Source organism: Mugil cephalus, chromosome 22 (assembly GCF_022458985.1).
Source record: "Mugil cephalus isolate CIBA_MC_2020 chromosome 22, CIBA_Mcephalus_1.1, whole genome shotgun sequence".
Taxonomy (NCBI): Eukaryota; Metazoa; Chordata; class Actinopteri; order Mugiliformes; family Mugilidae; genus Mugil; species Mugil cephalus.
The window spans coordinates 15,464,109-15,475,873 of NC_061791.1; the positions used below are offsets into that span (position 1 = coordinate 15,464,109).

The 11,765-nt window shown below is 41.7% G+C and overlaps 1 protein-coding gene across 1 annotated transcript; it reads left to right on the plus strand.

The window, feature by feature from the left end:
- The first annotated feature begins 3,993 nt into the window (after nucleotides 1-3,993).
- LOC125000217 (MAP7 domain-containing protein 2) lies at nucleotides 3,994-11,765 on the plus strand. The gene is made up of 6 exons (XM_047575613.1): nucleotides 3,994-4,144; nucleotides 4,320-4,375; nucleotides 6,905-7,027; nucleotides 7,109-7,177; nucleotides 10,754-10,849; nucleotides 11,314-11,765. The coding sequence occupies exons 2-6, from the start codon at nucleotides 4,334-4,336 to the stop codon at nucleotides 11,401-11,403; spliced, it is 420 nt and encodes a 139-aa protein (XP_047431569.1). The 5' UTR covers nucleotides 3,994-4,144; nucleotides 4,320-4,333; the 3' UTR covers nucleotides 11,404-11,765.

An 11,765-nucleotide genomic window follows, 5' to 3' on the forward strand; every position in this document is an offset into this window, starting at 1 on the left:
TATCCATTAAGTTCTGACCCACTCAATACTTATCCATCCGTGCTGTTGCATGCTATAAGTTTATAGATGCACCACGACTTTGGAGACGAAGTCAAACCGAAGAATCATTCTTCTGTGCATTTTCTCCCACATGCCCAAATAAGACCATGCAAGGAGCTGTGACATTAAAAATGGGTTACACTGGCATGAATGACTCCAAGAGGGCAGCGATGACGGTGACTGAATACGCAAGCCATACATGGAGCTTGAAGCTATATTCTGTGCACTGAGAAGTACTGGTGAGATGGAACACAAGCAAAACGCTCATTAATCACTGCAAATTATCTGTATAACCTGTATCACACGCGTGTTTTAAACACGAGTCTTCCGGTGCTAATTATTTAACATATTCTATATTTATTTGAAGGCTGAAGCCATTTCCCGTCAGGAGCCAGGTGAGGAGTGATATTAGGGACAGTCAGGGATCGAAGGTCAAAGATCGCGACTTGTGGCTTGTTCCCAGAGCGCTGACTGCGCAAAGGTCACACGTTGTCAAGGGATGGTAGACCAACATGTGCGAGCGTGCATGTGTTTTTGAAAACATGTGGAGGCTGTAACAGTCTTGCATGTATTTTCAAGATGAAAAATCCATTTAGCAACCCCTACCTAATGAGCCACTAAGTGCAGTAATATCACAAAATCGTTCCATATCTGGTTTACTAGCCAAATGTGTTGAGCATGTTTTAAATGCCCTTGTATGGCTTCCAGTTAGATAGCATGTGTGTACGTCTCAAGGATAAACATGCACGTACATGTACGAAAAAGTGATTATGTTATTTCCAGGCTTGCCAGATTCCTATGATCCATTACAAGCTTGTTCTGGGGTTAGCTACCTATAAAAAAAATTCTATTATCTACGGGTTAGTTCTTTCAACAGGATGCCTTATGTGCATCTTATTTCTGTAATTTAACAACACGTTAGTCACGGCATGAGAACTATAACTATATTATCTATAAGCGAGTGAACGTAGATCTAAAACGAGTCAACAAATTATATCAAACAACAAACCAAGTGGGCTGCATGTCCAACTTTGTGCTGCTTTTTTCCCCCTCGGAACTTCACTCTCACTCCCACAACGGGTCAGAAACACCGGTCATTAACTTCAACACCTGGAACCTGGAACATAACGTCCCATGAAGTAAACCATGTTTAGATTTTGTCTCAGGAAGTTGCATAATTTATATTCCAGTTGATTTTTTTTTAAGGTTTCTTTTAATGAAAAACAGTCCCTCCTTCTGGTCCACACAGCGTTACATTGTTTTCAGCTGTGTCTGTTTCGGATTAAAAGCGGTATTTTTGTACAAATATCTGAAAAAAGTAGTCTGAGATAGAAGTTTTGCAGGATGGATGGTAGTATAGTATATAGTTAGTATTATTTTCTTCTTGATAAGACGTGCGGTGTTTACATATGTTCATACAACATACATAAGTTACTTATTACCTTAGTTACTTCCAAAATAAATATTTACGACAAGGAATTACAAAATGAAGGTGCGCAGTATTTGTCATGGCAAATAGTCCTTTTAATATTTTCACTTGTATTCTTTTAATCTACTACAAGTATATGAACTGCAATTTACATTGCATAGTTTTAAAGGTTGTCTTCTGTGAATGATTTCTCCTCAGACACGGAGACACAAATCTCTAGTGACTCATAACTTTATATATTTCTATCCATATTTTTTCTTAGTTGGCTTAACTGTTAAAGTATTATGAGATGATGTGACAATAACAACTATGAAAATCCCTCTGCAAACACAACTGACTTAACAAATTAAAACAATTTTTAAATGTCTCATCTTAAATGAACTATCTGTGGAAATGTGTTTATACCTCAACAATAGGACTTTATCATTAGAGATTTGTTTTTACCTTGGCACTTGATCGAACAGGGATTTTGCTGACAAGCTTTTTAAACACCGGCGACTCAACTGTAGAAAGAGGCAGCATATCCTCCACGACACACTCAGCCACCAGCCTTCTCACTTCTTCTGGGTCAAACATCTTCACCTGTGGTCTGGGGAAATACAACTTTAGTTGTTTAGATTTGCTCGCGCCGTCATCTTCCATTTGTTTGCTAGTACGAGGTCGTTTAGCCTCTAACTCCAGGTGTTTCTTTAGGTTACTTGTACTATTTTTAAGCTGTAGATAGTTCCCTCGGCCTCTAACCAGCAAATAAAGTGCACCTTGCTGTGAGTGTTGTTATCCATTTCTGTGACAAATTCAAAATAGTGCAAGTATAACCCCTTTCAGCTGTTACCATCTCGCCGTCTTCTTCTTCTTCTCTCGATTTAAATCGTCTTCTTCTTCTTCTTCTGTTGATTTTAAACCGTCTTCTTCTTCTTCTCTTTATTTACGGCTGTTGCGCCTGTGTTGTTTTTTCGAAACTTCCGCTTGTGCGGCAGCTCGGATTGTAACGCGTTACCAGACGCAGTAACTGTAATAATATTACTAAAATATAGTTAGTAACGCGTTATATTACTCCGTTACTGCCTAAACGGAATGTATTACGGTTACTTTTATAGCGAGTTACCCCAAACACTGGTGATAGCATCTGAAGCTAAATCAAAAGGATGCAGTCACCACAGTCTGAATGTTAACTCAGGCCCGCTGATCTGATCCGTTGGCTATGTAACAACACTGTGACAGAACGGGTCCAATGGAGAAAGAGCCTCTGTACTGTATATCCATCACAGCAGCAGCAGCAGCTGTGACTGTCAGGACCAATATTAGCAGCCTTCTGGAGGAGCCATTAATTAAGATAAGAGGACATGATGAACGTTATTGATCCCAGAAGACAGAATGCAGCATTCTGGCTGTAAGTAAAAACGAAGCTGCATCTTCGTTCAGGAGTAGAGAGTTGGTGGTTCGATCCCCGGTGGCATGCTGAAGTGTTCTCGAGCAAGACCCCAAGTCTCACCCACTACACATACTGGTCCTTGTGACTTTAAAGAGTTTTGAGAACCCATAGGCAGAAAGCCCCATATAAAAATAATACCATTTACAATAAGATTAAGCATAGCAGTATTATTAATATGCTTTTGTTTGATTTGATTTACTTTGATGAAGAAATATGTTTGTTTTTTTTGTTTTTTTTTTGGCACCCGCAGTCATGGTTAGCTCTAGCGTACAGTTTTAAAACAGCTAAAGGTTAATTTAAGGATTAATAAATAACAATAATTTAAAAGAAAACATTCAATATTTTATTCAGTGACAAATGATATCTGAATTTATTTATCTAAATGTGCTGGTGGGGTTGATAGTATTACCTTATGCGCAGCACCAAGCTAAACCCTGCTTCTTTAAGCTAAGCTAAGCTGCTGGTTGCCGTTCCAAATCTAGCATTCCTGCAACTCGCAGCAGCTCTCTGGATTCAATAGCCATTCTTAATCTTGTCAAAGGGTTTTAGAAGTGATTATATGTCTTATTTACTTTTTACCTTTGGATAAAAGCCATGCTTACTGCCTATTTAGCATTTTGGTACCACTGAGACAGCCAAGACTTTTTTTAAAAGCTCTAAATTCACAAGTTGTGACATGTTTTCTGACCCCTTTAGAAACGCCAAAGGTAAAGGGTAAGTTGAGACATTGTAATTTAGTCTTTGCTATACATAAAAAACACATAAAAATATGGAAACTGTTGTCTTTGCTTTGTTCATTAGCTTGCTAAACTGTGGTAAGCTAGGCTAAGCTCAGCTCATGTTATTTGGTAAGTTGTTCTGTTAGTGACACGCAACATTCGTTCACGTTACTACTTGAACACTAACCATGTCAACATCACGACCGTCTGTTTGGATGCAGCAAGTGACCTGACGAAACACTTATTTTTAAAAACAGCGTCAAAACTCTCCACTATGCTCTTCTGGCTTCTTGACTTTTTATTAGTGGGGCAGTGGGACTTCTGTCACCGTACTGTGGAAATGACAAGCATGTAAACTGTATGCCGTCACTATACAAGAACCTGTATAACTCTGATCTGGATCTTACTGTTGGGACTCGGCTACGGGCTCGTCTGTGGATGAGATTTTAAACAGCAGAGAAGCAACACAAGATTACCTGCAGTGGACCTTGAAGTGTTAAAGATCTGAGTGGAGTGGAGCAGCAGGTGAGTAACTGACCGGGCCTGTGATCATTTCTGTTTAGTTATTTATCACCAAATACTATTTTTATTGTAACTAATGAAAGGAAGTGTGATTTGTTAGTGAAATTTGTTCAATGTGTAATGTAAATGCATCAATATCACTGATAATAAATTGTCAATGTCTGTGTGTCGTGAGCAGCAGATCTGATTAAGATGACTCATGTGAAGAGATTTCAAGGAATTCCAATGTCAAAGGTATGTTACATGTGGCTTTGTGTATTTCATCCTTGAATCAGTAGCACATTGAACGGGCAAATGATTCCATCAAACTAAACTAAACCAATAGGGGCGTGTGAAATAACCTCAAGCATGAAGAGTTTCCATTTGTATGGTGGATGTATTCCACATCTGAATTCTACTTATTGTGCTGAGACTTGATGACTGCTACAGCATAGTATTGATGGCATTTACATACAGTACATACATACATATAGTTACATTTCTGACCTTTTATAGTGCAGACCCCTCTGAAGGTACTCAGTCATCCAGGTCATGGTATACTCCAGCGGTCGGCAACCTCCAACACTCAAAGAGCCACTCGGATCCGTTTCCCACAGAAAAGAAAACACTGGGAGCCACAAAACCCCTCTCACATCTAAAATGAAAACACGGCATATATCGTTTTTACCTCTATGCTAGGCCTATAGTGTGTTGCATTTGTGAAATGAAACAACTAGTACAGAGAAAACGAAATTGCATTATGCATACATAACAGGGATTTATCCGTGGTTAGCTTACCTGGGGTCGAAAAGTTCAATAAATAGCGGACTGGACCTGCCGGCGGGTGTCGCACATCGGCAGTTGTGACGTATATTTTGAGCGACAAAAAATTAAATACCTTTTATTTTAATGTTACAAGATTATCATCATTTCAAATTTAGAATTATATATATATATATTTATAAAAATAACACATTAAAATAAAAATACATTTGAATTAAATACTCCACAGCAACTAGTAAATGCGCTGCAATGCACTGTGGGAGTTTAGTGTTTTTTAATTGATGTTACAACCGTGAGTGTGGTGTGGCATTCAGTGCCGCAGTTGCCGCTATTCTGAGGCAGTTAGTTAGCGTGAAAAAGTGAACGGCTTTGATCAGTGTCCTTGCTCCGCACCGCTCGCCGCAGAGAGCCGCAACAGAGGAGCGAATAAGCCGCATGCGGCTCCGGTGCCGCGGGTTGCCGACCCCTGGTATACCCAAAGAGCGCTGACAGAACTGGACTTGTAGACTTTCTTGAATGTTTCACCACTCATCCAAGTAGCTGCTTCAGTTCTAAAAGACCGGTAGTGAGTTGGGGTTTAAATAGAAACATCTGTGCTCATCAGAAACTTGCATGATTAGATACTCACCTATTGTTGGAGGTGATGGAAGATCAGGGGTTGAAACCAAAATAGAATGTTCACCTTACCAAAGTGATAACAGGATATAAATTAAGCCTAACTTATAGATGCGCATCTTTTATCTGGAACCTATACTGTAGCCTATGGCGTAGCCTGACGTGCATTGACTGATGTGATTGGTCCGAAATGCTCTTCCTCATTCAGGTGTGTCAGCGCTCAAACAAGCACAGAAAGTTCTCCCTTGTTCAGTCTCCTGCACACCATCCACTCAGATTCCACAAAGACCTGTTGCGGGAGTACTACCCAAGCTTTAATTTTAATGGTGGCCAGCAACACAAAAGCTACATACTGATACCCAACACTTTCTGTATTGCATGATCTGCTATAAAGTAACTCAACTGTATGTGTTTCCTTCAACACAACTCGCCACCAGTGTAGCTGGCTACACTCCCCTACATTTAGGGGAGACCAACATGAAAAACTGTTTTCTCTCTTGCACAGGAATAGCTTAACTCGGGGACATCCGGTAATTTGTAATAATTGACCTCAATCTAAGTCCAATCAGCCATGTCTGCAAAAAATTTAGAAAAATTCTTATTTTCTAAGGACTTTTGTTTCCTGACTTGCAGTGAAGTGGAAGCAGTAAGTAGGGGGCTAATTTCTGATTTGCCTGATGTGCCAAGGTATTACTAATGTCTTGCGAATAGTGCCAGAAAGAAAAAAAATATAAATGCATGAATGCCACATACATATTTTGTTATATAAACTGCTCACCAGCAAACACTGAAGCATAGGTCTGCAACGGGGGGTTCACAACCCCTAGGAGGTCCGCGGAGGCACTTCAGAGGGGTCGCAAAATTTGCTCGGACAAATATAGATGTCTTTAAATACACATTATCATGAATCCAACATATTTTAGTAAAGGGATAAATGGAGACAGAAAACGTTATCTTTCAGTCAACACTTCACTCATTCAGCGATACAGGAGCTGTCTCAACAGTGCACCTTTACGCACACAGCATCATTCTAGACCTGTCAACCAGTACACAGTTGGACCCGCTCCTATCGCAAGAATGTAAAAATATAGCAATATTTGAACCTGTGTATTATTTTACTAGCTTAATATTGAATACAAATTGATGCTAATAATGTATATTTATGAATGGCACTAGGCCGAGTTTAATATAGAACACATATAGTAGGTTGGGCGTCCCTACTTCATCTCTCCATCAGTTTGGGTTGGGGGTTCTCAGCCCAAAAAACACTGAAGGCCTCTGCACTAAAGTCTGCTTGCTTGTTTGTCCATGGAACATCAGCCTTTGTCTAAGATGTTGCAGAAGATTGTTTAATGATGCTGACATAAGGTGCTTTTCTGGGTCTAGTCGATGAGAGGTTTGTGTAAAGAGGAAGACTACGCATTTCTGGCAGAGTCGGAGGGCACGGCAGAAGAAACGGCGGGAGCGGTGGCTTTGGAGGACGACTGGAGAGACGGAAAGGAGGAGAGGGTAAGATAGGGAGGAGTCGCCCAAGTGTGATATAATCAAAAATGACTCCCCACCTGTCATGTACATGTATGCCTGTTTCAGGTCCGCCGGCGACTGGATAGGGAGAGGCAGGAAAAAGAGAAGCTGAGAGAAATAGAGGAGAGCAAGAAGGTGAGCAGACACTCCACAAGTCTGTACATCTGTTAAACAAAACAAAGCTCTTCGCTTGCAGCCCTTGGCACGGCAGGAGGTTCCGCTGAACTTCGGTTTTACTGAAGCCACGTTATTGCCAATGCACACACAGACTCAGGTCGTGCCCACCAGCCAAGCAGTAGTTATTTGAAGTGATTGGTGTAATGACAGATTGTTCTGGCTGTCAGCGATATTTATTATAAGCAGGATTGTGATGGGTAGAAAACATTTGTGATTTTGGATTTTGGCCCTCAACAGTGTTTCTCAAAACTCCGCAGCCAAGGCTTTTGGTGTTATTAAACTAGCAGCGAAAGTCAAACTGAGTTTTCTCTCAGTTTATATTTCCTCTGCTTAATCTTTTCAGTGACCCGCGCTCGTTATTCACATTTCAAGACGGCGTGCTTAGCATTTCGTGAGAACAGGCTGTTATAATCAGCCTAATGGAAAGAGCGGGCTGAACAATCAGGCAGACAGGCCCGGATCGATGGGTGTTAATTTACCGTCGAGGTTCACTTCATCGCTCCGAGCAAAATCAGATTCACTTCCATGGAAACGGCAGAGTGGGAAACACAACTCTGGCCCCCTGTCAAGACCGCCGGCGCTCGAACCGCTATCGCTATGAACTGCACTCACACTTCACACACAGCGCTTGAAGTGGAAACACACGTAGCAGCAGCAGCGGCAGCGGCAACAGAAACAAACATTTGGCATTTTGATAAAGAAAGTGGATGCCGTGGATTCATTGAAAATAACATGCACACACACACACAGTTGCCAAAACAGATGGACATCCTCATGGACATGGAATGCACGCACATACAAAACAGCTGCGGGTGCGCTGAGCGGCCGCCTCGTTCCTGACAGCAGAGTGTGAGGTCAGCTAGGGATGTGGGCTGTAGTCAGTGTTTCCGCTGCGCTCCTAAGAAAAAAAAAAAAAAAGCAGACGATAACATTTGCCCCGATAGAACGGACAGTCGCTCCCACCTCAGCATTGAATGTACTTTCCACTGAACCCTAGCTCAACCCCTAGACTCACATATAAGCAGTACGCACGAACACACATGAATGCAGTGACCTCTGACACACCTAGAAAACACATGTACCTATACAAACAGCTGATCCTGAACCTGAGACCAGACCCAGTAACCTCTGGACGAGTGTTCCTGTGGGTGCGCACTCACTCACCGCTGGAGCACCACAGCTGAACCAGTCCAACACCAGAAACACATTACGATGTTTGTAACACGGCATTCAGCTCAGGCTGAGAGAGCGTTTCACCAGCATAACAAGAAATTAGACTAAATGAGCCAGACAAAACCATTATGACCGGGATACATATTAAAGTCATTTCCAATCCAAGACTTTAGTCCTCTGGGGGAGAGGCAGGGAATTCTTGGCTACTCTCCCCAAAACATTCTTAGGTAAAGGCTAAACCATGATGGCTGCATATCGTTAACATTATTGGCACAAGGATTAAAAAGGAAAGCAGGCATGGACAGAACTTTCATTTTGGCTGCTATGGTTGAAGTCTTGCATAAGGATCTGGCATCAGTGTCTACTGAATGAGTGATACAGTGCTGATACTTGCATTTTTCTTTTAATTAAGATGCTTTGTGATGAAACAAAGTCCCGTCCATATTCTCCGTACACCAGACTCCACTGTTAAATCTCTGGATTTGTAGGAACATTACAGGACATCATGTTTTAATTTTGAGTAAGTGATTACATGCATTAAACACCCCTGGAACCTTCTGGAATTTCCTGAATACAGTTAACTCAGGCAAATTCAGTTCAATTTTTGTTTAATACGACTGCCAAGACCCCAATCTATAAAAAGTGTCAGAGTTCACATTGTTTATGAGGGTTCATCGGATCCATGCCCATGTGAGTTGTGCAGCGCCAAGGTTTATGAAGTCAGTTCAAAGGCCTTTCTTTTGACAAGATATTTATAGAAATAGCTGCAGGGCTTGTTCCTTAAGGCTGGTACTTTCCTGTCCTGTTCCTGCTTCTTTTTTTTTTTCTTTTTTTTTGTGGTTGTTGCTTTGTAATAGCTTACATTAGATCACAGACTTGGTCTACTGAAACAGGGTCGCTTGCAGAAATATTCAGTCTCTTGTAGTTTAGATGAAAACTGTGACAATGTAGATTCAAATTTAAGATTATTTTCTATATGTCAGTGATTATGATTTTGCACCTTCTCATACAAAAATGCACGGACGTCCTATTTTATTATAAAAAGTTCTTAAAAAGCGAGGAACACCATCACAGAGCCTTGTGGGATACCTGATTTAATTATATTGCTCCCGACTTTTTAAACTAATAGCACCACACTAATTAACTTTGCCACACATGTTGGGGGCCTTTTGCGTCGCACTTTCCTAAACAGCCCAGCATAAAATCTTTGTAGTGCGTGCTTTTCATGCAGCTCATTTATCTCCGTCCGTGTTTGTTTATACGTGCAGTCTTAGTGAAGGCTCCATTTACACCTCTGTCGACAGTTTGTGTGTTTTGCCTACATTTTACAACAACCCCAGCTGTCCAGATGGCAAATTGCTCCCATGATGCTGATGTTGAGACTAGATGAGAGACAGAAAATGATTAACCCAATTTATCAATTTGTTGGTGACTGCCAGTTTAAGCTTTTTTGCTCCAAGTGTGCTACTCCACATTTTTTTTCTTCACATGCTGAATATGAACAAGTGTAACTGTTCAAATGCTCAACTCAAGGCCTTTTTTGGAAAGAACGTCCTGTTTGTTTTCTTTAAAGTGTGCATGTGCGCGCACATAATTGGGGAGGTAACGGCCTAACTGCTTTCACCTTCACGCCATATGTGTCAGAGGGTCTTCCTCTTAAAACCGACATTAAAATAAATTCCTCCCTCGCTCACATCGACTTCCTCCACACATCACAGCTCCCGAGACACACACACACACACACACACACACACTGCATGACCGAAACGTTAATTGATGACAGGCGCTCATTGTGAGCAACTGGCCTCGTCCCATCTCAAGCCTCAACAATCTCACATGCAGGTGACATTATACGCCGAAAACACACACAAACACAGGGCAGGAAAGTGGATCCAAGTGAGTCTAATCTGCGGTCAGGGACAAAAGGCCCCAACACTTTTCATCACACACATGCACGCCTACTTGAGGCTCAGAGGTGCAGCCCCAGCTGAATATAATGCACTGTTGTTTCATTGTGTCAGGGGAGCCTTGTAACCTTCCAAATGAGCCTACGGAGCTTTAGGATATTACTAGGGATTTAGCGTGAAGGATTGTAAGTGTTTTCTTTATCCACCTACTTTCTATCTTCGGCTACAGCTGCAGAATTGAGTCCTGATATTTGGGATTTTGTTAAAACATTGATGATGCCTCCCATTGGGCACACTGATGTTAGAATTCCAGGAATATGGGTGCTGTCCTCTTGTAAGTTTGGACTCTGCCCGAGTACTGTCCGAAAGTGGAGCCCCATCATCGATGACCTGCCCATTTTCCCATTAGACTCACTACCATTTGTAGTCCTGTAACTGCATTTTCGTATTTCAGGAGAAAGAGCAGCAGTGGCGCTCTCACGTAGCAGAACTGACCTCCACCCAGGAGAAAGCCCTGCAAGACCGACTCAGAAGACTCAGAAGATTCAGGGTGAGGAAGACACTCCGACATACATAGATATCCTAATCTGAAGCTGCAGACCAACTGTTGATGTCAAATCAAGAAGCTGCTGCTGTTTGACGTTCCTGTCACACTAAAGCTTACGGTTAACAGAGCGCTTGTCAACACCACAGTGTGTCAGGAGGTTCTAAGCGTCCTACAGCTCCATGTAAGACCTGAGACAAGTTATTTATAAGGACTGAGGCTTTATTTATGTCGTCATTACAGACCGTGTACAGTTCAGGGACATTAATCAGGTGCTGGTTAAAGAGGCCTGCTGGTACTTCTTCAGTTTGATAGATGCTTTAATACTTCAAAACTGTTCACAGTTCCCTGGTCTGTATTTCTTAGGGACTGTGTTTATGTCATTTCATTTTGTATGCTTGTCGACTGAGGAATCTTTCAAACTATAAACTCTTGGATGCTCAAAACACTTTCCGATTTTTCTCCTTAAGGAGTTCCAAAAGAAGGTGTTAGTGGAGGAGTCGGGGATGGAGGGCCTGGCGGCTGGCCTCACAGTCGACCAACTCCTCACCAGGATGTAGATGCTCTGTGGGACACCAGCAGGGAGGCGTCAGCTGATTCCCCACTTCATCTCACGAAAATGTAATGTCATAATATGCGTGTGTTGCAGTCAAAGTCGGCAAAAGCGTATGGCTTGGATTCACTTCTGGCTTATATCCATTTGTTTTCGACAGCTCCGTGTTTCAAAATCACTCTCTAAAGCAGGAGTCCATAAAGAGAGATTGACTTGTGTTTACATAAAACTGTGGCGCTTTCATGTTTGACTGAAAGAAGGACTCACCACTGTAGGCTGCTGCTTGCTTTAGAAAGTGAAACAGTAGCATTGGCTTTTCAAAGTGGCTTTCTTTCTAATTTAATAAGTGCAATAAATAATAAAAACCTT

What these genes read in the sequence shown, in the direction of transcription:
- LOC125000217 (XM_047575613.1), top strand. Translation starts at nt 4,334, where the DNA reads ATGACTCATGTGAAGAGATTTCAAGGAATTCCAATGTCAAAG. An exon ending in AAGGAATTCCAATGTCAAAG is followed by an intron (nt 4,376 to 6,904) that starts GTATGTTACATG and finishes TTCTGGGTCTAG; the next exon opens with TCGATGAGAGGTTTGTGTAA. An exon ending in GAGACGGAAAGGAGGAGAGG is followed by an intron (nt 7,028 to 7,108) that starts GTAAGATAGGGA and finishes TGCCTGTTTCAG; the next exon opens with GTCCGCCGGCGACTGGATAG.